The sequence below is a fragment of the Dendrobates tinctorius genome, unplaced genomic scaffold, assembly GCF_039654945.1.
Source record: "Dendrobates tinctorius isolate UK_male_01 unplaced genomic scaffold, ASM3965494v1 ptg000063l, whole genome shotgun sequence".
NCBI lineage: Eukaryota > Metazoa > Chordata > Amphibia > Anura > Dendrobatidae > Dendrobates > Dendrobates tinctorius.
In genome coordinates, this window is record NW_027361731.1 from 3350744 (window position 1) to 3377808 (window position 27065).

Sequence of the window (27065 nt, forward strand, 5' to 3'; positions counted from 1 at the left end):
GCAGACCCCAAAGCAATAGGCAGCCCCCAACATATAATGACGGTGAAGCGAGATGGAAAAACACTCACACAGACAGAAAGATAGGCTGAGCAAAAGATGGGGCCCAAGCTAACTAAATAGGATAGAATAGGAAGGCTGCTGTCTACAATCTGCCAAAACCCTCTCAAAAACAAGAGCCAACAGACTGATAGGGAAAAAGCCCTGAAGACGCTAGGCTTCAAAAAGACTATATCAGTACTCTGGTATTATCTGAAGACAGAGCAAAAAGGAATTCAGCTCACCCAGCAGGGAAAGGCAGAAATCCAGACAAACAAGGCAAAACAAAACCAAAACACAAATGCAAAAAGTAGAGCAGAAAACTTAGCTTTTGAGGAGCAGGAATCAGACTGGTCTCCAAGAATCCCTCAGAGAAATCACCTGCAAGGCAGAAGGGCGTCGGCTGTCTTATATCCAGTCAGCGATCCCAGTCATCCAGTCATCATCATTCTGCTCAGGTGCTTTGTAAACAGCCTCACTACCTTCCTTCACCAGAAGAGGGAGTTCATCAGACCTCAATGGTGAAGGGGAAAACGAACTCACAACAGTACCTCCCCCTTGAGGAGGGGTCACCGAACCCTCATCCACGCCACCAGGGTGATCAGGGTGAGCCCGATGAAAGGCACGCACCAATCTTTTGGCATGAATATCAGAGGCAGAGACCCAGGAATTATCCTCCTGACCATAACCCTTCCACTTAACCAAATACTGGAGTCTCCGTCTAGCCAGACGGGAATCCAGTATCTTCTCTACCTCATATTCCATGTTACCTTCAACTAATACCGGGTTCGGAGGTGCCACCCCAGGAACAACTGGTTCAACAAACCTCTTCAACAAGGACTTATGAAACACATTATGAATTTTAAATGTGACAGGAAGAGCCAAACGAAAAGAGACCGGATTAATAATCTCCAAAATCTTGTAAGGTCCAATAAATCTAAGCTTAAACTTAGGAGAAGCCACCTTCATAGCGATATTTTTTGATGATAACCAAACCATATCACCAACCTTAAACTGGGGACCAATGGTCCTATGTCGGTTGGAAAACCGCTGGGCCTTTTCCTGGGAGAGAGATAACTTATCCACCACTTGGTCCCAGATCTGGTGCATTCTCTCCACCACAGTGTCAACACCTGGGCAGGCCGAAGGCTCCACCTGCCCTGAAGAAAATCGAGGATGAAACCCAAAGTTACAAAAAAAAGGTGACATCAAAGTGGCAGAACTAGCTCTATTATTTAAAGCAAATTCGGCCAAGGGCAAAAATGAAACCCAATCATCCTGTTCAGCGGAAATAAAACATCTCAAATACGACTCCAAGTTCTGGTTTGTTCTCTCCGTCTGCCCATTGGTCTGAGGGTGAAAAGCAGAGGAGAAGGACAACTGAATTCCCAGCTTGGAACAGAAAGTCCTCCAAAATCTAGACACAAATTGAACTCCTCTGTCAGATACAATGTTCTCAGGAATCCCGTGCAAGCGAACCACCTGTTGCAAAAACAGGGGCACCAACTCAGAGGAAGATGGCAACTTAGGGAGTGGTACAAGATGAACCATCTTAGAGAACCTATCACAAATCACCCAAATAAGTCATTCTCTGCGAGACAGGCATATCAGAGATGAAATCCATTGAAATATGGGTCCATGGCCTCCTGGGGACCGGCAAAGGCATCAACAACCCACAAGAGCGAGAACAAGGTTTAGACCGGGAGCAAGTCCCAAAGGACTGCACAAAATTCCTGACATCACGAGACAAGGCTGGCCACCAAAAAGACCGACTCACCAGATCTCTAGTACCAAAAATACCTGGATGACCAGCCAATGCAGAGCAATGAACTTCAGACATCACTCTCTTCTTCCACTGGTCAGGAACATACAACTTTCCACTGGGACAACGCTCAGGTTTGTCCTCCTGGAACTCTTCTAGAGCACGTCTCAAATCGGGCGAGATGGCAGAAAGAACTACCCCTTCGCCTAAGATGGTAGCAGGCTTGGTCACCACAGGAGAATCAGCAAAGCTCCTAGAGAGGGCGTCTGCCTTGACATTCTTAGTGCCAGGAAGAAAAGAGACCACAAAATCAAAACGTGTAAATAACAAGGCCCACCTAGCCTGTCTAAGGTTCAAGCGTTTGGCCGACTCGAGGTAAATCAAATTCTTGTGGTCAGTGAGGACCACGACTTGGTGTTTAGCTCCCTCCAACCAATGTCTCCACTCCTCAAATGCCCATTTCATGGCTAACAGTTCCCGATTCCCCACATCATAGTTACGTTCAGATGGAGAGAACATTCGAGGAAAAGAAAGCACAGGGATTCATTTTAGATGTTACGGGATCCTTTTGGGACAAAACCGCTCCTGCACCAATCTCAGAAGCGTCCACCTCTACCTGGAACGGGAGTGAGACATCAGGTTGCCGCAAAACCGGGGCAGAAGTGAATCTTCGCTTCAGCTCCTGAAAGGAAGAAACAGCTTCCGGAGACCAATTCAACACATCAGCACCCTTTTTTAGTCAGATCAGTCAATGGCTTGGCAATACTAGAAAATTTTGCTATAAATTTCCGATAAAAATTAGCAAAACCCAAAAACTTCTGGAGGGCCTTCAAAGAAGTGGGCTGAACCCAATCATGAATGGCCTGTACCTTGGCCGGGTCCATTTCAATAGTTGACGAGACAAAATAAATCCCAAAAATGAAATCCTCTGTACCCCAAAAAGGCATTTCGATCCTTTGACATACAGGGAATTCTCTCTCAAGATCTGGAACACAGTCCGAACATGTTCCACATAAGAATCCCAGTCCTTGGAGAAGATCAAAATATCATCCAGATAGATAATCAAAAATGTATCCACAAAGTCTCGGAAAATATCGTTCATGAAGCACTGAAAGACAGAAGGGGCATTAGTGAGCCCAAAAGGCATCACCAGGTACTCAAAATGTCCCTCCGGAGTATTAAACGCCGTCTTCCTTTCATCCCCCTTCTTAATGCGGATAAGATTATACGCCCCCCTGAGGTCAAGCTTGGTAAACCAGCAAGCACCTTTAACTCTGGAGAATAGATCCGAAATCAGGGGTAACGGGTACTGATATTTAATAGTAATTTTGTTGAGGGCACGATAATCAATACAAGGCCTTAATGAACCATCCTTTTTGCCCACGAAAAAAAAACCGGCACCTAAGGGTGAAGAGGATGGTCTAATATGACCCTTTTCCAACGCCTCCTTAATATAGGATCGCATAGCCTCGTGCTCGGGTACAGATAAATTGAAGAGCCGACCCTTAGGAAATTTACACCCCGGGCTCAGTTCAATAGCACAGTCATAACTCCTATGAGGAGGCAAAGACGCAGACTCATTCTCACTAAATACATCATAAAACTCTGCCAAATAGTCAGGAACATCATGCGACTGAGGAGAGGTGGAAAAAACCGGAGCCTCATTAAGGGCACACAGACAACCCCAACTCACCACAGACACAGATTTCCAATCCAAAACTGGATTATGAATTTGCAACCAGGGAAACCCCAGAACAATGGTATCATGCAAATTATGCAACACCAAAAATCTGCAATTTTCTTGATGGTCTGGGGCGGCCCGCATTACCACCTGGGTCCAAAACTGAGGTTTATTTTTCGCCAAAGGAGTAGCATCATTCCCCCTCAAAGGGATAGGCGTCCGCAGAGGTGTCATCGGAAATCCACAACGTTTAGCAAAATCCAAGTCCATTAGATTCAGGGCTGCTCCCGAATCCACAAAAGCCTTGGCGGAAAATGTGGACAGGGAGCAGATCAGAGTAATTGCCAGAAGAAACTTAGGTTGAACACCACCCACAGAAAACGTGTGTGCAAAACGTTTCTCTCGTTTAGGACAGACAGAAATAATGTGCGAGGCATCTCCACAAAAAAAACACAGCTTATTACGCCTTCTGAACTCCTGACGTTGCTCCCTGGACAAAACTCTATCACATTGCATAGGTTCAGACACTTGTTCAACAGGTGGCAACACCTCTCGTGCAATCCTGCGTTCACGTAAACGCCGATCAACCAGAATGGCTAATAACATAGAATCGTCAAGACCAGAGGGAACAGGAAATCCCACCATAGTATCTTTTACGGCTTCTGACAAACCCTTCCGAAAGAGAGCTGCCAAAGTATTATCATTCCAGGTAGTAAGGACAGCCCACTTTCGGAATTTTTGACAGTACAATTCTGCAGAATCTCGACCCTGGCTCAATGCCAACAGGGTCTTTTCAGCCTGATCAATAGCATTAGGTTCGTCGTACAACAACCCCAAGGCTTGAAAAAATGCGTTCACATTAGTCAGAATAGGATCATCTGGTTTCAAAGAAAACGCCCAATCCTGGGGATCGCCACGCAGCAAAGAGATGACAATTTTAACCTGCTGCGCGGAGCTCCCTGACGAGTTAGGCTTCAAGTCAAAAAATAATTTACAATTATTTTTGAAATTCAAAAATTTAGACCGATCCCCAAAAAACACATCCGGAGTAGGGATCTTTGGTTCAGCAGCATGTGAATGAGCAAGGTAGGCGGAAATTCCCCGCACTTCCGCAGCGAGCTGCTCCACACGATCAGACAATTGCTTTATGTCCATTGAGAGAAAAAAAAAATTCCCCCTACGGCCTCAGAGATATAGAGGAAAAAATATACACACTTTTTTTTTTTTTTTTTTCTTTTACAATTCTTTCCTGCTATTGAGTACCCTAGGATCTGCAGTATGGCGGGTGATTCTGTTATGAATGAGTCACCGTAGGAGGCAAAAACAGAAATACTAGCTAAGTACAGAAGACCAGAGAAGTTGGCAGCTATCGGATTGCAGACCCCTGAATCTAACAACAACAACTAGCAGTAGCCGTGGGGGGTTCCTACGGTGCCCTAGACCCCTCGATCACAGCCGGAGAACTAAATAGCCTAAAGACAGAAAAGGGAAATCTAAACTGCCCCAGAGCAGACCCCAAAGCAATAGGCAGCCCCCAAAATATATTGACGGTGAAGCGAGATGGAAAAACACTCACACAGACAGAAAGATAGGCTGAGCAAAAGATGGGGCCCAAGCTAACTAAATAGGATAGGATAGGAAGGCTGCTGTCTACAATCTGCCAAAACCCTCTCAAAAACAAGAGCCAACAGACTGATAGGGAAAAAGCCCTGAAGACGCTAGGCTTCAAAAAGACTATATCAGTACTCTGGTATTATCTGAAGACAGAGCAAAAAGGAATTCAGCTCACCCAGCAGGGAAAGGCAGAAATCCAGACAAACAAGGCAAAACAAAACCAAAACACAAATGCAAAAAGTAGAGCAGAAAACTTTGCTTTTGAGGAGCAGGAATCAGACTGGTCTCCAAAAATCCCTCAGAGAAATCACCCGCAAGGCAGAAGGGCGTCGGCTGTCTTATATCCAGTCAGCGATCCCAGTCACCCAGTCATCATCATTCTGCTCAGGTGCTTTGTAATCAGCCTCACTACCTTCCTTCACCAGAAGAGGGAGTTCATCAGACCTCAATGGTGAAGGGGAAAACGAACTCACAACACATGGCGCTTTACATGTGAAAAGGGGAAATATAGACAAGTGTAATATATACAAGAGTAATAAACAAGTGTAAGACAAGGGACACACAAGTACATAAGGAGAGGGGACTGTTATGAGCTCATTTTCTCCTTCACCTTTGATGTCCGATGAACTCCCTCTGCTGGTGAAAGGAGGTAGTGAAACTGATTTGGATGGGAAAAACCTGTCATCTGAACAGGTGGAGTGTGATTGGACATCCGGAATCTCTGAGTGGATATAAGGCCGCCGACACCCTGTAGGGTTGCTGGTGATCCTCTCTGCTCTGAGCTCTGGCCTCCAGTTTAGTCCTGTCTACTAAAGCTAAGTTTTTGCTCTGCTATTGTTCCATGAGATTTTGTCTGGTTTACTTAGTGTTTGTGTTCAGCCAGCCCTGGCTGGGACTGACTGAACTCCATTTTTGTCTGTGATCAGTTGATCTCTTTGCTCTGTTTTCAGAATATACCTGAGTGCTGATATAGTGATTTTGAAGTCTAGTGACTTCAGGGCCTTTTCTATCAGACGTGTTGGACATGATTTTTGGCAGGGTTTTTGCGTGATTGCAGACAGTTGCTTTTCTTTCCTGTCCTACCTAGTTAGTGAGGGCCCCATCGTTTGCTCAGCCTGTCTTTCTGTCTGTGTTTGTGTTTTCATCTGTTTTCACCGTCAATACATGTTGGAGGCTGTCTATTGCTTTGGGGTCTGCTCTGGGGCAGTTTAGATTTCCCCTTTCTTTCTTTAGGCTTACTTAGTTCTCCAGCTGTGACGAGGGGTCTAGGACCACCGTAGGAACCCCCCCACGGCTACTGTTAGTTGTTGTGAATAGGATCAGGGGTCTGCAATCCGCTAGCTACCAACCTCTCCGGTTTTCTGGACTTAGCTTGCATTTTTGTTTTTTCCTCCTCCGGTGACTCTTTCATAACAGGACCCTGCCCACGAGGGCTCACAGTCTACAGGGATGGGTGAGGATACAGTAGGAGAGGGTAGAGCAGGTCGTGCGGTGGTTCAGTAGACTGAGGATCATTGCAGGCTGTAGGCTTGTCGGAACAGGTGGGTCTTCAGGTTCTTCTTGAAGGTTTCCGTTGAAGGTGAGAGTCTGACGTGTTGCAGTAGGGAGTTCCAGAGTATGGGGGAAGCACGGGAGAAGTCTTGTATGCGGTTGTGGGAAGAAGAGATAAGGGGGAGTAGAGAAGGAGATCTTGGGACGATCGAAGGTTGCGTGCGGGTAGGTACCTAGAGACCATGTCACAGATGTATGGAGGAGACAGGTTGTGGATGGCTTTGTTTGTCATGGTTAGGGTTTTGAATTGGATCCTCTGGGCAATAGGAAGCCAGTGAAGGGCCTGGCATAGGGGGGAGGCTGGGGAATAGCGGGGAGACAGGTGGATTAGTCGGGCAGCAGAGTGTAGGATGGACTGGAGCGGTGCTAGAGTGCTAGAGGGGAGGCCAGAGAGTAGGAGGTTGCAGTAGTCGAGGCGGGAGATGATAAGAGCGTGCACTAGTGTTTTTGTGGTTTCGTGGTTGAGGAATGAGCGGATCCGGGAAATATTTTTGAGTTTGAGGCGGCAGGAGGAGGCGAGGGCTTGGATATGTGGCTTGAAAGAGAGAGCAGAGTCGAGGATCACCCCAAGGCGGAGACAGAGGCTATGTCTCAATACATCAGGGAGAATCTGGCAAGAGGATTCATTAGGAAGTCAGTGTCACCAGTGGGGGCGGGATTCTTCTTCGTCCAGAAGAAGAGTGGGGAACTACGTCCTTTCATTGATTACAGGGGTCTTAACGCCATCACCGTTAAGAATAAGTATCCTCTGCCCCTGATATCTGAACTGTTTGATAGGCTACGGGGAGCGAGGGTGTTTTCCAAACTTGATCTATGGGGGGCTTACAACCTGATTCGCATCCGTGATGGGGATGAATGGAAGACGGCATTTAACACCAGAGATGGGCACTATGAATACCTGGTGATGCCCTTCGGCCTCTGTAATGCCCCGGCCATCTTCCAAGACTTTGTGAACAATATCTTCTGTGATATGCTTACCACCTCGATTGTAGTCTATCTGGATGATATTCTCATCTACTCTCCAGATATTGACTCCCACCGGAGAGATGTTTGCAAAGTTTTCGATCGCCTGCGGGCAAACTCCCTCTATGCCAACTTGGAGAAGTGTGTGTTTGAGCAGGAGTCCTTGCCTTTCCTGGGCTATATCATCTCCGCCCGGGAATTGGCCATGGATCCTGCCAAGCTACAGGCGGTGATGGATTGGCAGGAACCTCATTCTTTCAAAGCGGTGCAGCGCTTTATGGGGTTCATAAATTATTATCGCCAATTCATTCCCCACTTCTCGACTTTGGTAGCACCCTTGGTAGCCCTCACCAAGAAGGGTGCAAATCCCAAGTTGTGGTCGGAACCGGTCTCCAAGGCCTTCTCCTCCAATAAGTCCCATTTCACTAGCGCTCCCATTATACATCGCCCCGATGTAGATAAGCCCTTCATTCTGGAAGTGGATGCCTCTTCCATCGGTGCTGGGGCGGTCCTGCTTCAGAAGGACACGCAAGGTCGGAAGCACCCATGCTTCATTTTCTCCAAGACCTTCACACCGGCGGAGAGGAATTATGCCATCGGGGACAGGGAGTTGCTAGCGATGAAGTTGGCCTTCTCGGAGTGGAGACACCTCCTGGAGGGGGCTCGCCACCCTTTCCAGGTGTTCACCGACCACAAAAACTTGGTGTATTTGCAAGCAGCCCAGCGGCTAAACTCTCGCCAGGCCAGATGGTCTTTGTTCTTTTCCCGGTTACATTTCACCCTCCATTTTCTCTCCGGGGAGAACGTCCGGGCCGATGCTCTCTCTCGCTCCGTGGTGTCATCGGAGGAAGAGGAGGAGGAGCCTCGGCTGATCGTCCCATCCGAGAGCCTGAGGACTGTGGCTCTGGTTGCCCTTGAGTCAGTACCTCCGGGCAAGACATTTGTCCCTGCCCGTCTGTGACCGGAGGTCCTCTCTTGGGCTCACTTGTACAGGGTGGGTGGACATTTTGGGACAAAACAGACCTCTGAGCTTTTGGCGAGGACATACTGGTGGCCGCATATGGCCCGTGACGTCGGGGACTATATTCAGGCGTGCATCTCTTGCGCCCAGAATAGGTCCTCTCGGCAGCGGCCCGCTGGGCTTCTTTTTCCTCTGCCGATAGCAGACAGGCCCTGGGAGATGGTCGGTATGGACTTTGTGGCTGGGCTACCCAAGTCCAGTGGCAGCACGGTCATTTGGGTTGTCACCGACCATTTCTCTAAGATGGTGCACTTGGTACCTCTCTCCCGGTTACCTTCTGCACGGGGCCTGGCAGTGTTGTTCATTAAGCACGTTTTCTGCCTGCACTGCATGCCGGACAAGATTATCAGTGACCGAGGTCCTCAGTTTGCGTCCCGGTTTTGGAGAGAGCTTTGTTCCCTACTCAGCATTGAGCTGAATCTCTCCTCGGCCTATCATCCTGAGACGAACGGGTTGGTAAAGAGAGCCAACCAGACCCTGATCACATCTCTTCGACATTTTGTCTCGGCCAGGCAGGATGACTGGGCATCCTTGCTGCCGTGGGCAGAGTTCGCTTTGAACAATGCTGTGGCCGACTCCATTCCTCCTAAATTATGGTCAGCATCCGCGCATCCCTGTGCCCATGCCCGTGTCATCCACCGACTCCAGGGTGGCAGACTGGGCGGTGGAGGCACGTGACATTTGGGATCGCACCCAGGATGCTATCCGGGCTTACAAGGAGAGAATGAGGATCTCCGCTGACTCACGCCGGCGCCCTGCTCCGACTTTTGCCCCTGGCGACTTGGTGTGGCTCTCAGCCCGAAACATCAGGCTGCGGGTAGAGTCCGCTAAGTTTGCACCGCGCTACATTGGTCCCTTCAAGGTCCTCGAGCAGATCAGCTCTGTGGTCTGCCGTCTGGCTCTTCCACTACACTTGGCTATCTCTGATACATTCCACGTGTCCCTCCTTAAGCCTGTTCATTTGTCCCGGTTCTCCGAATCATCTGCCGGGACATCAGACTTGTCTTCGGACAAGTTTGAGGTCAATGCCATTGTGGGATGCAAGGTGATGCGGGGCAAAAAGTTTTATTTGGTGGATTGGAAGGGTCATGTTCCAGAGGCTCGGACCTGGGAGCCAGTGGAGAACATCCACGCTCTGCTCCTCATTGCGGCGTTTGAGCGTAGCGAGGCTCAGAGGGGAGGGGGCCCTAGGAGGGGGGGTAATGTTAGGCGTCGGGTTCATGCCACTGCACAGCAGGAATCCAGAGCCTTGCACCCAGCGGTCTCCCATTCTTCAGCCGCACTGGAGCCTGCTCAGCAGATTCGTCGGTTCCGGCACTCTGTCCAGGCCAACTCTGTAGGTTTGCTTGCTGCTGCCACCTCTGGCACAGCTATGACAGTGCATGCTGCTCAGCAGCGAGATTCTCCAGGGACTAAGTCCTCATGTCGGGCCACTGAGCATGCCCGTGGAGTGATCTCCCATTGGAGATCGAGGGTCACGTGCTCAGTTCCTGCTCAGGTTCGGATTGGCCCATCCGAGAAGCCAGGAAGGTCCCGGACGCCCGTGGCTATAAAAGGTTTGCATGGCCGCTCGCCCATGCGCTTGGATAGACTGTATTTACAGACTATAAGGTGTGAGAGATGTATGCACGTATGAATGTATCTGGTGACTGACTCATTATGAAACCCCTACCCTTGGTACGCATGTGTTGTGCAGCCTAGCCTGCTAGCGCCCAGGCTTAGGTAGCTCAGGGTTTGAGTCAGACATTGGTCCTCACCAGTGATCCAGCATGCCTCAGTGCACGTGCCCCACACTCCACTGCCAGCATCTTTAGCGGTGCTCATGGCAGTGACGCCATGCGCTCAGTGGGCCTAGAGGGACCCTAACCCCGTGTCCTTGGGGTAGCGTTCTGTGGCCGTACACTGTGCGCTCTTTTAGCTGAGCTCTGTGAGCACAAACAGGCTCCGGCGTTTATGTTCGGTGGTAGTGCGGCTCTGTGAAGCAACAGTCCGCCCCTGTACACACCGGGTGACGATAACCCGTGTGTGTTTTCATAGTATACCGCCATATAGCATCCGCTATTACTGAGCAGCAGGTTACCACCCCTGCACGGTGGACCCCGGGCTGCGAACGCACCTTATTACCATCTTTATTATTTGGTGCGTTCCGCCAGCCCTAACAGAATATCTCTATGAAGGTTGCGTCTCCAAAGTTCAAGCCAAGATTTATTGGACCTTATAAGATCTTGGAGATTCTTAATCCTGTTTCTTTTCGATTGGCTCTTCCAGTTACATTTAAGACCCATAATGTATTTCACAAATCTCTGTTGAAGAGGTTTGTTGAGCCAGTAGTTCCTGAGGCGGCGCCTCCTGACCCTGTATTGGTTGAAGGCAATGTGGAATATGAGGTAGAGAAAATATTGGATTCTCGTTTGGTTAGACGGAGACTCCAGTATTTGGTCAAATGGAAGGGTTATGGCCAGGAGGATAATTCTTGGGTCTCTGCCTCTGACATTCATGCCAATAGATTGGTTCGTGCTTTTCACCTAGCCCATCCTGATCGGCCTGGTGGCGTGGATGAGGGTTCGGTGACCCCTCCTCAAGGGGGGGTACTGTTGTGAACTCATTTTCTGGTCTGCCTCTGATTTCTGGTGAGGGAGCTGGTTGTGCTGACAGAGGAGTTGTGAGTTCTCTTTCCGGGCTCCCTCTGGTGGTGGCAGGAGGTAGTGAAGCTGATCTAATTAACAGAGACCTGCCACCTGATAATGAGGAAGAGAAGTGGTCATCTGGAGTCTCAGACTGGATTTAAGACAGCCGACTCCCTATTCCCATGCTGGTGATTTTTTTCCTGCCTCCTGAGGTCTTAGTTTCCAGCTCAGTTCCTGCCATCTCAAGCTAAGTTGTCTTTGCTAATGATCACATTTGATATGGTTTGGTCTATTCAGTTTTTTGTGTGGTCAGCCAGCCCCGACTGGGGCTGTGCTGAATTTCCACTTTTATGTCACTGTATGTGCCAGTTTGCTTTTTGTCCCTTATTAGATTGGCCTCTTTTTGCTCTGTTCTCAGAATATGCCAGAGTACTGAGATAGTGGGAGAAGTCTAGTGACTTCAGGGTATTTTTTGCTATCAGAAGTGTTGGACATTTTTCCAGGGTTTTTTGGCGTGATTGCAGACAGTATCTTTCCTTTCCTGTTATCATTATCCATGCTGGATCAGGACATATAAAAAGCACAGGTAACCTTTTTTTTCCCTAAGCTGTGCTTAAGGTTGGTTTTTGCCCCCCGGTGGCCATTAGGATTATTGCACTGTGGTGTCGTTTTTTCTAAGTTTGCCCCCGGTGGTGGTGAGCGTCATTGCACTCTAGTTTCTTTAGTTAATTGCACATGATTATAATGCAGGTGTGATTGCTGGCTCTGCTATAAAAGAGTCACAGGTGTTGCAATCAGTGTTGGTGATAGTGTTCATTTCAACCATCCTTGGTGGAGGAAGGAGCTGGAGAGCGTTCTTTGCAGCACTGTCTTAGCCTGGTGTGAAAGGAGTCATAGGGGATTTGCTTGTAGCTCTGACAGAGCTTGGTGGCAGTGACTCAGGAGAGCTGCATTCTGGTGGTGGACTCTGTTGCCAGGAGCAAGTGCAACAGAGTAAAGCTAAGTGGTGTTTCCCTGTTTGTGTTTTTCCTTAGTGTGTATTAGTACAGCGGTGGGGCCAGTGCCTGCGCCACCAAGCTCTCTAGCAAGGGATAGGTGTAGGATGTGCTAGGGCGACAGGTTCCTGATCGGCTCCCGGTGCGGAACCGGCATAGGGAACGTTAGGGACACTGACTCAGGGGCGTGCAGGAGGTCTCCACGTCCCCTTTCCCTATCGCAGGGCCCACCGTTGTAACTGTTTCCCTTTCCTTTGTCTTGTTGTTTTAGTTACCGGCCTGCGAGCCGTGACACACAGGACAGTATCACGTGCCGCGTCCTGTTGTTCTAGTTACCGGCCTGCTGGTCGCGTCGCACAGGACGGGTCCACGTGACACCTGTCCTTTCTAGCTAGTGTGGGCCCCATCGTTTGCTCAGCCTATTTTCCTACCTGTGTTTGTGTTTTCAACTTGTCTCACTGTCAATACATGTGTGGGGGCAGTCTATTCCTTTGGGGTCTGCTCTGGGGCAGTTTTAGATTTCACCTTTTCTTGCTTTAGGCTTATTTAGTCCTCCGGCTGTGACGAGGCGTCTGGAATCATCGAAGGTACGCTCCACGGCTGCTGTTAGTTGTGTGGTTAGGATAAAGGGTCTGCAATCCACGTAGTTACCAACCTCTTTGGTTTTCTGTGACTTGGCTTGGTCTTGTTTTCCTCCTCGGTGACCCATTCATAACACACCTCGTACACACACAGCTCTGCTTCATACACCTCATCCACACTTGGCTCCGCTCCGTACACCTTGTCCACACTTGGCTCCGCTCCGTACACCTCATCCACATGCGGCTCCGCTCTGTACACCTCGTCCACATGCGGCTCCTCTCCGTATACCTCGTCCACAAGCGGCTCCGCTCTGTACACATGGTACACATGCGGCTCCGCTCTGTACACCTCGTACACACGCGGCTCCGCTCCGTACACCTCAAACACATGCAGCTCTTCTCCGTACACCTCGTACACACGCGGCTCCACTCCATACACCTCCTACACACAGCTCTGCTCCGTACACCTTCTACACACACACGGCTCCGCTCCGTACATCTCGTACACATGCAGCTCCGCTCCGTACACCTCGTACGCACACAGCTCCGCTCCGTACACCTCGTACACACACGGCTCCGCTCTGTACACCTCGTACACATACATACCTCCCAACTTTTGAAGAAGGTAAAGAGGGACAAAAGCTGCAGCGCACCGCGGCAAATCTTAGGCCACGCCCCTAGCCACAACCATTTTACTAGTCACGCCCATATCCACGCCCCAACCGCACCCATTTAGCACTGCTGATCACACTGACGTACCGAGGGCACAGTGGCTAGCATTATGGGTACCGTGGCTGGCATTATGGGCACAGTGGCTGGTACTGTTGGCACACTGACTGCTACTGAGGAAAAGAAAGAACAGAGAGCGAGAAAGAGGGGAAAAAAAGAACAGGGAAATAAAGAGGGGAAAGAAAGCGAGAACAGAGAAAGTAAGAGGGGAAAGAAAGAAAGAGAGAAAGAAAAGAGAGAGAAAGAAAGAGGGGACAGAAAAAAGAACAGAGAGAAAGAAAGAACAGAGAGAGAAAGAAAGAGGGGAAAGAAAGAGAACAGAGAGAGAAAGAAAGAACAGAGAGAAAGATAAAGAAAGAGGGGGAAAAAAAGACCAGAGAGAAAGAAAGAAAGAACAGAGAGAGAGAAAGAAAGAACACAGAAAGGAAGAACAGAGTGAGAGAAAGAAAGAACAGAGAGAAAAATTAAGATAAGAGAGAAAGAAAGATTAGAGAGAGAAAAAAAGACGGGGAAAGAAAGAACAGAGATAGAGAGAAAGAACGAAAGAATAGAGAGAAAGAATGAGGGGACAGAAAATAACAACAGAGAGAGAAAAAAAGAAAGAGGGGGAAAAGAACACAGAGAGAAAAAGAACAGAGAGAAAGAGAGAACAGAGAAAGAAAGAGAGAAAGATTAGAGAGAGAAAGAAAAAGGGGAAAGAAAGGACAGAGAGAGAGAGAAAGAGGGGAAAGAAAGAACAGAGAGAAAGAGGGGAAAGAACAGACAGAGAGAAAGCGAAAGAAAGAAAAGAGAAAGAAAGAACAGAGAGAACGAACACAGAGAGAGAGGAAAGAAAGAACACAGAGAGAGAAAGAAAGACGGGAAAGAAAGAGAACAGAGAGAAAGAAAGAACAGAGAGCGAGAGATAGAAAGAACAGAGAGAGAAAGGGAGAACAGAGAGAGAAAGATTATAGTGAGAAAGAAAGAGGGGAAAGAAATCCCGGCTCACATTTTAGTGCCCACCTGAGCCTCCTGATGCAGGACATATGATCCGCTCACATGGCCAACATCCCTGTGTCCAAGATGATCCCGCTGTCCGCACTGTCGGAGGAGGACACGGTGATGGATATGAAGCATTCCCTGAAGTGCCTCTGTTATGAATGAGTCACCGTAGGAGGCAGACACAAAAATAGCAGCTAAGTCCAGAAAACCGGAGAAGTTGGCAACTATCAGATTGCAGACCCCTGAACCTAACAACACAACTAGCAGTAGCCGTGGGGGGTTCCTACGGTGCCCTAGACCCCTCGATCACAGCCGGAGAAACTAAATAGCCTAAAGACAGAAAAGGAAAACTAAACTGCCCCAGAGCAGACCCCAAAGTAAAAGGCAGCCCCCAACATATAATGACGGTGAAGCAAGATGAAAAAATACACACACAGATAGAAAGATAGGCTGAGCAAACAATGGGGCCCAAACTCACTAAAATAGGACAGGATAGGACAGCTGCTGTCTGCAATCTGCAAAAACCCTGAAAAGACATGCCAACAGGCTGATATGGAAAAAGGCCCTGAAGCAGCTAGGCTTCAAAAACTATATCAGCACTCAGGTATTTTCTGAAGACAGAGCTAAAGGAATTCAGATCACCCCAGCAGGGAATGACAGAAATCCAGCAAAATAAAAACAACATACAAATGCAAACGGCAGAGCAGAAAACTTGGCTTTTGGAGAGCAGGAATTCAGACTGGTATCCAAGGATCCACAGAGAAAATCACCCGCAGAGCAGACAGGCGTGGACAGCCTTATATCCAGTCAGAAACTCCACTCAGCCAATCATCATCATTAGACCCAGATGCCTGATAATCAGGCTCACTATCTTTCTTTACTAGAAGAGGGAGTTCATCGGGCCTCAGTGGTAAAGGGGAAAATGAACTCACAACAGTACCTCCTCCTTGAGGAGGGGTCACCGAACCCTCAACCACACCACCAGGGCGATCAGGGTGAGCCCGATGAAAGGCACGCACCAATCTTTTGGCATGAATATCAGAGGCAGAGACCCAGGAATTATCCTCCTGACCATAACCCTTCCACTTAACCAAATACTGTAGTCTCCGTCTAGCCAGATGGGAATCCAGTACCTTCTCTACCTCATATTCCATGTTACCTTCAACCAATACAGGGTCTGGAGGTGCCACCCCAGGAACAACAGGTTCAACAAACCTCTTCAACAAAGACTTATGGAACACATTATGGATTTTAAAAGTGACAGGAAGAGCCAAACGAAAAGAGACTGGATTAATAATCTCCAAAATCTTGTAAGGTCCAATAAATCTAGGCTTAAACTTAGGAGAAGCCACCTTCATAGCAATATTTTTTGATGATAACCACACCATGTCACCAACCTTAAACTGGGGACCAATGGTCCTATGTCGGTTGGAAAACCGCTGGGCCTTTTCCTGGGAGAGAGATAACTTATCCACCACTTGGTGCCAGATCTGGTGCATTCTCTCCACCACAGTGTCAACACCTGGGCAGGCAGAGGGCTCCACCTGCCCTGAAGAAAATCGAGGATGAAACCCAAAGTTACAAAAAAAAGGTGACATCAAAGTGGCAGAACTAGCTCTATTATTTAAAGCAAATTCGGCCAAGGGCAAAAATGAAACCCAATCATCCTGATCAGCGGAAATAAAACATCTCAAATATGACTCCAAGGTCTGGTTTGTTCTCTCTGTCTGCCCATTGGTTTGAGGGTGAAAAGCAGAGGAGAAGGACAACTGAATTCCCAGCTTGGAACAGAAAGTTCTCCAAAATCTAGACGCAAGCTGAACTCCTCTGTCAGATACAATGTTCTCAGGAATCCCGTGCAAGCGAACCACCTGTTGCAAAAACAGGGGTACCAACTCAGAGGAAGACGGCAACTTAGGGAGTGGTACAAGATGGACCATCTTAGAGAATCTATCACAAATCACCCAAATAACAGTCATTCTCTGAGAGACAGGCATAACAGAGATAAAATCCATTGAAATATGGGTCCATGGCCTCTTGGGGACAGGCAAAGGCATCAACAACCCACTAGAGCGAGAACACGATTTAGACCGGGAGCAAGTCCCACAGGACTGCACAAAATTCCTGACATCACGAGACAAGGAGGGCCACCAAAAAGACCGACTCACCAAATCTCTAGTACTAAAAATACCTGGATGACCAGCCAAAGCAGAGCAATGAACTTCAGACATCACTCTCCTCTTCCACTGGTCAGGAACATACAACTTTCCACTGGGACAACGCTCAGGTTTGTCCTCCTGGAACTCTTCCAGAGCACGTCTCAAATCGGGCGAGATGGCAGAAAGAACTACCCCTTCGCCTAAGATGGTAGCAGGCTTGGTCACCACAGAAGAATCAGCAAAGAAGCTCCTAGAGAGGGCGTCTGCCTTGACATTCTTAGTTCCAGGAAGAAAAGAAACCACAAAATCAAAACGTGTAAAAAACAAGGCCCACCTAGCCTGTCTAGGGTTCAAGCGCTTAGCCGACTCTAGGTAAATCAAATTCTTGTGGTCAGTGAGGACCATGACTTGATGCTTAGCTTCCTCCAACCAATGTCTCCACTCCTCAAATGCCCATTTCATGGCCAACAGTTCCCGATTCCCCACATCATAGTTACGTTCAGATGGAGAGAACTTTCAGGAAAAGAAAGCACAGGGATTCATTTTAGATGTTACAGGATCCTTTTGGGACAAGACAGCTCCTGCACCAATCTCAGAAGCATCCACCTCTACCTGGAACGGAAGTGATACATCAGGTTGCCGCAAAACCGGGGCGGAGGTGAATCTTCGCTTCAGCTCCTGAAAGGAAGAAACAGCCTCTGGAGACCAATTTAACACATCAGCACCCTTCTTAGTCAAATCAGTCAATGGCTTGGCAATACTAGAAAATTTTGCTATAAATTTCCGATAAAAATTAGCAAAACCCAAAAACTTCTGAAGGGCCTTCAAAGAAGTGGGCTGAACCCAATCGTGAATGGCCTGTACCTTGGCCGGGTCCATTTCAATAGTTGACGGAGACAAAATAAATCCCAAAAAAGAAATCCTCTGTACTCCAAAAAGGCATTTAGATCCTTTGACATACAGGGAATTCTCCCTCAAGATCCGGAAAACAGTCCGAATATGTTCCACATGAGAATCCCAATCCTTGGAGAAGATCAAAATATCATCCAGATAGATAATCAAAAATTTATCGACAAAATCTCGGAAAATATCGTTCATGAAGCACTGGAAGACAGAAGGGGAATTAGTGAGCCCAAAAGGCATCACCAGGTACTCAAAATGTCCCTCCGGAGTATTAAACGCAGTCTTCCATTCATCCCCATGCTTAATGCGAATAAGATTATACGCCCCCTGAGGTCAAGCTTGGTAAACCAACAAGCACCTTTAACTCAAGAGAATAGAAACGAAATCAGGGGTAACGGATACTGATATTTAACAGTAATTTTGTTGAGGGCACGATAATCAATACAAGGTCTTAATGATCCATCCTTTTTGGCTACAAAAAAAAACCCGGCACCTAAGGGTGACGAGGATGGTCTAATATGACCCTTCTCCAACGCCTCCTTAATATAGGATTGCATAACCTCGTGCTCGGGTACAGATAAATTGAAGAGCCGACCCTTGGGGAATTTACACCCCGGGCTCAGTTCAATTGCACAGTCATAACTCCTATGAGGAGGCAGAGACACAGACTCATTCTCACTAAATACATCATAAAAGTCCGCCAAATAATCAGGAACATCATGCGACTGAGGAGAGGTGGAAAACACCGGAGCCTCACTAAAGGCACACCGACAACCCCAACTCACCACAGACACAGATTTCCAATCCAAAACTGGATTATGAATTTGCAACCAGGGAAACCCCAGAACAATGGTATCATGCAGATTATGCAACACCAAAAATCTGCAATTTTCTTGATGGTCTGGGGCGACCCGCATTACCACCTGGGTCCAAAAATGAGGTCTATTTTTTGCCAAAGGAGTAGCATCATTCCCCCTCAAAGGGATAGGCGTCCGCAGAGGTGTCATCGGAAATCCACAACATTTAGCAAAATCCAAGTCCATTAGGTTTAGAGCTGCTCCCGAATCCACAAAAGCCTTGGCGGAAAATGTGGACAGGGAGCAGATCAGAGTAATAGCCAGAAGAAACTTGCGTTGAACACCACCAACAGAAAACGTGTGTGCAAAGCGTTTCTCTCGTTTAGGACAGACAGAAATAATATGCGAGGCATCTCCACAGAAAAAACACAACTTATTATGCCTTCTGAACTCCTGACACTGCTCTCTGGACAAAACTCTATCACATTGCATAGGTTCAGACATTTGTTCAACAAGTGGCAACACTTCTCGTGCAGTTTTGCGTTCGCGCAAACGCCGATCAATCTGAATGGCTAATGACATAGAATCGTCAAGACCAGAGGGAACAGGAAATCCCACCATAGTATCTTTTACGGCTTCTGACAAACCCTTCCGAAAGAGAGCAGCCAGGGCATTATCATTCTAGGTAGTAAGTACCGCCCACTTTCGGAATTTTTGACAGTACGATTCTGCAGAATCTTGACCCTGGTTCAATGCCAGCAGGGTCTTTTCAGCCTGATCAATGGCATTAGGTTCGTCATACAACAACCCCAAGGCTTGAAAAAATGCGTTCACATTAGTCAGAATAGGATCATCAGGTTTCAAAGAAAACGCCCAATCCTGGGGATCGCCACGCAGCAAAGATATGACAATTTTAACCTGCTGCGCGGAGCTCCCTGACGAGTTAGGCTTCAAGGCAAAAAATAATTTACAATTATTTTTGAAATTCAAAAATTTAGACCGATCCCCAAAAAATACATCAGGTGTGGGAATCTTTGGTTCAGCAGCATGTGAATGAGCAAGGTAGGCGGAAATTCCCCGCACTTCCGCAGCGAGCTGCGCCACGCGATCAGACAATTGCTTTATCTCCATTGAGAGAAAAAAAAATTCCCCCTACGGCTTCAGAGATATAGAGGAAAAAATATACACACTTTTTTTTTTTTTTTTTTTACAATTCTTTCCTGCTACTGAGTATCCTAGGATCTGCGGTATGGCGGGTGATTCTGTTATGAACGAGTCACCGTAGGAGGCAGACACAAAAATAGAAGCTACGTCCAGAAAACCGGAGAAGTTGGCAACTATCAGATTGCAGACCCCTGAACCTATCAACACAACTAGCAGTAGCCGTGGGGGGTTCCTACGGTGCCCTAGACCCCTCGATCACAGCCGGAGAACTAAATAGCCTAAAGACATAAAAGGAAATCTAAACTACCCCAGAGCAGACCCCAAAGTAAGAGGCAGCCCCAAACATATAATGACGGTGAAGCAAGATGAAAAAACACTCACACAGATAGAAAGATAGGCTGAGCAAACAATGGGGCCCAAACTAACTAAACAGGACAGGAAAGGACGGTTGCTGTCTGCAATCTGCAAAAACCCTATGAACGACATAAGCCAACAGGCTGATATGGAAAAAGGCCCTGAAGCAGCTAGGTTTCAAAAACTAAATCAGCACTCAGGTATTTTCTGAAGACAGAGCTAAAGGAATTCAGCTCACCCCAGCAGGGAATGGCAGAAATCTAGCAAAAAAGTCAAAGCACAAATGCAAAAGGCAGAGCAGAAAACTTAGCTTTAGGAGAGCAGGAATTCTGACTGGTATCCAAGGATCCCACAGAGAAATCACCCACAGGGCAGAAGGGCGTCGACGGCCTTATATCCAGTCAGTAACTCCACTCAGCCAGTCATCATCATTAGTCTCAGATGTTTGATAATCAGGCTCACTACCTTTCTTAACCAGCAGAGGGAGTTCATCGGGCCTGAGTGGTGAAGGGGAAAATGAACTCACAATAGGTCTACATGTTTCAGCACTATGTGCCTTCCTCACGGTCCTATTTGAACTGAGCTCCAACACTAGCAATATATCCTCCTTTGTGGAACATATTCAAATGACCCTTAATTAAAAACAGTTGAACAAACCAATTAAAAACATCTGAGCAGATGGTTGAAACTCAGTTCAAAAATGTTGCTAGAAAAATACCTATATTGAACATGTTTTATACATAGACAAATTATATAAACATTTAGTAATGAATCAACAATAATATAGAATAACTGCCACAAAAAGCAACAATACATAAACATATATGAAAAAATGCATCATGTAGTAGGCATGATCTAAACATCAGAAACAATCACAAAAAATAACTTTCAGAAGGTATAATATCATAGAGGTTTAAGATAAAGATATAATCTTTTATAAATTCATATATGAACTCTATCCCTTTTCTTTTCCTCTCCCCTTCCTCTTTTCTTCCTTCTCCCTCTTCAAAAAAAAAAAAAAATATATATTTTTTATCTCTAATATTCTTACCTAATATTGTGTAATAAGATCCATTCTACTGTTCAGTCCGTCTGGAACTCTAGTCTCTAATAAAAAGATCCACCTACTTTCTCTAGATATGATTTTACTTTTAAAGTCACCACCCCTATGTGGTTTTGTAACCGCCTCTATTCCCCTAAAGGAAAAACTTTTTAAATCTCCTTTATGCACATTAGCAAAGTGTTTGGAAACCGCAGAGGCTCCTGCAATAGGCAAATTAACCGAATCCGACAAATGTTTTCGCATACGCTGTTTCAATGAATTAGTGGTGCAACCCACATATTGAAGTCCGCAAATATTGCAATCAATAAGATATATTACATTTTCTGTATTACAATTAATAAAGGAAAAAATCTAAAAGTTTTTTCCATTTTTTTATAGAAGAAAATATTTTTGTTTTAACAATATATTTGCAACACTTACAGATTTTTGCACCACAACCATAACAGCCTACAATTTTCATCCAATTTTGTTTCAGTTTTTTGTCTGGATCAGTAAATAAACTTGCCGTCAACATAGAACCTATAGTAGGAGCTCTCCTCGCAACAAATCTAATTGAGTGTTTTTTTAATATTTCTTTCAATTCACCACTTTGTTCTAAAATGGGCAAATGTTTTTTAATAATGGAGACTATTTCTTGATACTGTGGACTAAATTTAGTGCTAAAAACTATACCCAAATCATTGTTATTTTCTTTGATATTTTTATATTCCAACAATTCCTGCCTATTTAAGTTGTCTACTATGCCTCTCGCTCTTTTTAGAGACCAGTTTGGGTAACCCCCTAGATTTTAATCTTTTTACCAAAAGTTCAGATTCTTTCATATAAGTATCTTTTTCTGTACTATTTCTTTTCGTTTGAATCAGTTCACCAGTGGGTATATTCCTGATTACATGATTGTTCCACCAACACTTTTTTCGATTCGAATCTATTTTCAAGGTCAAATCTAAAAAATTAATTGACAACTCATTCATGTGGCATGTGAATTTGAGATTAAAACTATTGTTGTTTAAATATGAAAAGAAGGATACTGAATCCTTCTTCCCACTCCACACAAAAACCAAATCATCAATGAAACGTCCCAACCAAAAAATGTTAGATCTAAATGGATTATTAAGATGAAAAATATACCTCTCCTCTCATACTGACATAGTTAAATTTGCTAAAGATGGTGAAAATTTGGCCCCCATGCTCACTCCCTGTATCTGTAAATAATATTTCACATCAAAAACAAAATAATTGTGAGTGAGCAAAAAGAGGAAGGGGAGAGGAAAAGAAAAGGGATTGAGTTCATATATGAATTTATAAAAGATTATATCTTTATCTTAAACCTACTCTATGATATTATACCTTCTGAGAGTTATTTTTTGTTGTTGTTTCTGATGTTTAGATCATGCCTACTACATGATGCATTTTTTCATATATGTTTATATATTGTTGCTTTTTGTGGCAGTTATTCTATATTATTGTTGATTCATTACTAAATGTTTATATCATTTGTCTATGTATAAAACATGTTCAATATAGGCATTTTTCTAGCAACATTTTTGAACTGAGTTTCAACCATCTGCTCAGATGTTTTTAATTGGTTTGTTCAACTGTTTTTAATTAAGGGTCATTTGAATATGTTCCACAAAGGAGGATATATTGCTAGTGTTGGAGCTCAGTTCAAATAGGACCGTGAGGAAGGCACATAGTGCTGAAACATGTAGTCCCTTGCTGGAATGCTACTAATTGATTGGAGTTCCTCATACTTTTTATGACATTATGGATTAATGAAGAAGTTTTTATAAATCTGGTGAACTTTCATCCTTTTGCTGGATCCCAATGTTCTTATATATATATATATATATATATATATATATAAATATATATATATAATTATACTGTGTAATATTACACAGGATTTTTATGATGTTATATCGGCTCATCTTCTCATTCAGGTGTCTACAATATCGGATCCTCTCAGTGAAGATCTTCTACATAAGAGAATTTTCCTGATTTACCCATCAAGGATGGATATGGACAGAGACAAGATGGCAGAGAGGGTATTACACCTCACCCTAGAGATCCTCTTCCGGCTTACCGGAGAGGTGAGAGATTCTGATGACGTCACATTACATCATTCTTATCTATGGGAATAACAGATGGACAGAACTGGAGAGGTGAGGACTCTGGAAATGTCTGTAGTGAGATTAATTAATGTGTCTCTCCATAACCAGGATTACACAGTGGTGAAGAAGACCTCTAGTGAGCGCTGTCAGGACCCTGTGTCTGAGGGATGGGGAAGACCCCTGAACCCAATCATGAGGCCTCCACCTCACTCCCTGATACATGAGGATATCAATGACCAGAAGATCCTAGAACTCACCTACAAGATGATTGAGCTGCTGACTGGAGAGGTGACACTGCTGGGAATGCTGGGACATTATACTGTAACGCTATGAAGGGATCTGGGGGATGATGGTATCATTGTATGTGTCAGGTTCCTATAAGGTGTCAGGATGTCGCTGTCTATTTCTCCATGAAGGAGTGGGAGTATTTAGAAGGACACAAAGATCTGTACAAGAACGTCATGATGGAGGTTCCCCAGCCCCTCACATCACCAGGTAAGAGACAAAGTAAAAGTACAGCATACATAGAATGTGCTGATAAGTTAGAAAATCACTTGGAATTTAATTATGATGGGTCTGTAAGAGAAAGCGGAGGGTAATGATGCTGTTGGCTTCCTAGAGTCCTGATATACTATTGGATGAATTTACCTTCTCTCCCTTCATGTGTTGGAATGACTCGAGCCCTGATTTCATGGATTCACTTCACATCATAAATTGCATTATGTTTACAATCCTAAGGAATTCAGATTACTGCACAATCTCTCCTGAAATGGGGGGAGCACTAATACTCTCTCTACTCTTACATAGTTAAATATTTAAATAGTTAAATAGGTTAAAAAAAGACTTATGTCTATCAAGTTCAACTTTTCTCTTGTGTTAAATAATAGTGACATTTCGGCACTAATTTAACTATAACCCACAATGTTTTGTGTATTGGGGAAATTATCCAGCCCTTTTTAACAGCGGTTAGAGTGTCGGCCCTTACTACCTCTTGCGGTCGGCATTCCACAGTCTGACTGCTCTAACTGTAAAGAACCCTTTCCTATTTAGCTGCCAGAATCGCCTTACTTCCACCCGTAATGAGTGTCCCCAAGTCCTCAGTATGGTCTTTGGAAGAAATAAGTCATGTAACATCCTTTGTACTGACCACACATGTATTTATACATGTAAATGAGATCTCTGAGGCGTCTTTTCAAAGCTCAACAATCCCAACTTTTCCAACCTCTCTTCATATGAGAGGCCTTCCATCCCTTGCAATTCTCTAGTTGCCGTCTTTGACTGATTCTAACTTCTGAATATTTTTTTTTAAATGTGGAGCCCAAAACTGGATCCCATGTTCTAGATGTGGCCTCACCAGTAATTGTTAAAGGGGTTACAAAACGTTTGGATCGCCGGGTTTTATATATCTATTTATACATTTTAAATTCTTGTTTGCCTTTACGGCTGCTGCTTGACATTGAGTGCTGCTGCTCAGCTTACTTATAACCAGAATAACCTGCCCTTCTTCTGTTCTGTAGTCCTGAGTATGGTCCCATTTAACGTATATGCAGCAATAGGATTACTCGGTCCTAGGTACATTACTCTACATATATCTACATTAAATCTCATGTGCCAAGTGTTTGCCCATTCAGACATTTTATCCAGATCGTTTTGCAATATTGTACTATCAAGGTCAGATTTTAATATCCTACATAGTTTGGTGTCGTCAGCAAAGACTGACACATTATTATTATTATTATTATTATGTATTTCTATAGCACCGTTGATTCCATTGTGCTGTACATGAGAAGGGGTTACATACAATTTACAGATATCACTTACAGTAAACAATCTAATAATGACAGACTGATACAAAGGGGAGAGGACCCTGCCCTTTCGGGCTTACATTCTACAGGATGTTGGGAAAGGAGACAATAGGTTGGTGGGTTGAAGCAGGTCCGGTGTTGGTTGAGGCGATATCTCCGGTAGTGGCGAGGAGGTAGCGCAGTCATTTCAGGCTGTAAGCTTTTTTGAAGAGGTGGGTTTTCAGGTTCCGTCTGAAGGATCTGAATCTGGTTGATAGTCAGAATTGTTGGGGCACAGAATTCCAGAGGATGGGGGATATTCCGCAGAAGTTTTGGAGGTGACTAGGTTAGGAGCGAATAAGTGTGGAGGAGAGAAGGAGGTCTTGGGAGAACCGGAGATTATGTGAGGGAAGATATCGGGACATTGGTTCAGACTTATATGGAGGAGACAGGTTATGGATGGCTTTGTAGGTCAGTATTAGTAATTTGAACTGGATACACTGAGGGAATGGAAGCCAGTGAAGAGATTTACAGAGGGGAGAAGTAAGGAGAGAGATGAATTAGTCGGGCAGCAGAGTTAAGGATGGGCTGGAGAGGTGCGAGAGTGTTAGCAGGGAGGCCACAGAAAAGGATATTGCAGTAGTCGAGGTGGGAGATGATGAGGGCATGCACAAGCATTTTAGTAGATTGAAGGTTGAGGAAAGGATGGATTCTGGAAATATTTTTGAGCTGGAGGTGACAGGAGGTGGAAAGAGCTTGTCATGGTATCTGGAACTTTGGTCTGACAAGCGAAGGGTTAATGGTTAGAGCCTCTCTTTGACCTCAGGGAGGGTATTTATGGCCACAGGCGAGAAACCTTCCCTGTCGTTTATACTTCATACTTGAGTGTGTCCGACCCTGTCTTTGCTAAGTGCCTCTCGCCTGTTCCCGTGTCTATGGTGTGTATGATCTGGTCTGGTTTCTGGTTTTGTCTCTTGGCTTTCTGATTTGGTACCGTCCTGCTCGACCCGTGTTCTGACCTTTGGCTTCCCTCGACTACCCTCTCGCTTTCTGATTTTGAACCGTGCAGCCCAACCCGTGCCTAACCTCCTGCTTGCCTGACCATTCTTGTTCTGCCTGATTCTGTACCGCATTGCTCCTCCTGTGTATGACTTCTGGATTGTCTGACCATCGCTACTGTATAAACCCCTGGCTCTCTGAGCCCCCTGCCCGTCACACCTCAGCGTCCCTGCAATAAGCTCCGCCCCCTCTGACGTCACGTGGTGCTAGGTCCTGCAGCCTCTGAGCGCTTCTACTAGCATTCCGCCCCTTCCACAGGTCCTGCGACCTCCCAAACTATGTTCCTACACGGGCCCCTCTGACAGCCCCACGGTCTGAGTTGCTACGCTGACGCTGGGACTGCTGACCGGTCACGCTACCCTCCTGCAGATAAGGGTAAGCGTGATAGAGCTTGGATGTGCGGTTTGAAGGACAGGGCAGAGTCAAGGGTTACTCTGAGGCAGTGGACTTCCGATACAGGGGAAAGCGTGATGTCATTAATTGTGATAGATAAATCAGGTAAGGAAGATCTGTGAGATGGAGGAAAGATTATGAGTTCAGATTTGTCCACATTGAGTTTGAGGAATTGAGAGGAGAAGGAAAAGGATGTGGCTGATAGACACTCCGGGATTCTGGACAGCAGAGAGGTGACATCTGCGCCAGAGAGGTAGAACGGAGTGTCATCACATAAAGGCGGTACTGGAATCCATGGAACTTTATGAGTTGTCCCAGGTCAAGTGTATATATGGAGAAGAGTAGGGGTCCTAGAACAGAGCCTTGTGGGACGAGAGAGGGTGCGATGAGGAGGTAGTGTGGGAGTGGGAGACGTGGTTGGAAAGGTATGAGTAGATCCAGTATTATAGGGTGAGGTCTTTGATGTCAAAGGAGGAGAGGATCTGTAGTAGGAGGCAGTGGTCAACTGTGTCGAGCGCAGAGGACAGGTCTAGAAGGAGGAGTATAGAATATTGTCCATTAACATTTGCTGTAAGTAGGTTGTTAGTAATTTTGGTCAAGACAGTCTCAGTGGAATTATGAGGACAGAAACCAGATTGTAGATTGTCAAAGAGCAATTTAGATGAGAGGTGGGAGGAAAGTTCAGCGTGGACGTGCTGCTCCAGGAGTTTGGAAGCGAATGGGAGCAGTGATATTGG

At 45.8% G+C, this 27065-nt stretch overlaps 1 protein-coding gene across 1 annotated transcript in view; it reads left to right on the top strand.

The window, feature by feature from the left end:
* LOC141094179 (uncharacterized) overlaps window positions 1-27065 on the top strand; it is a 287422-nt gene that overhangs the window by 105019 nt on the left and 155338 nt on the right. The window contains 3 exon segments of the mRNA XM_073579939.1: window positions 22922-23071; window positions 23201-23380; window positions 23464-23587. Coding sequence (XP_073436040.1) covers window positions 22922-23071; window positions 23201-23380; window positions 23464-23587 — 454 coding nt within the window.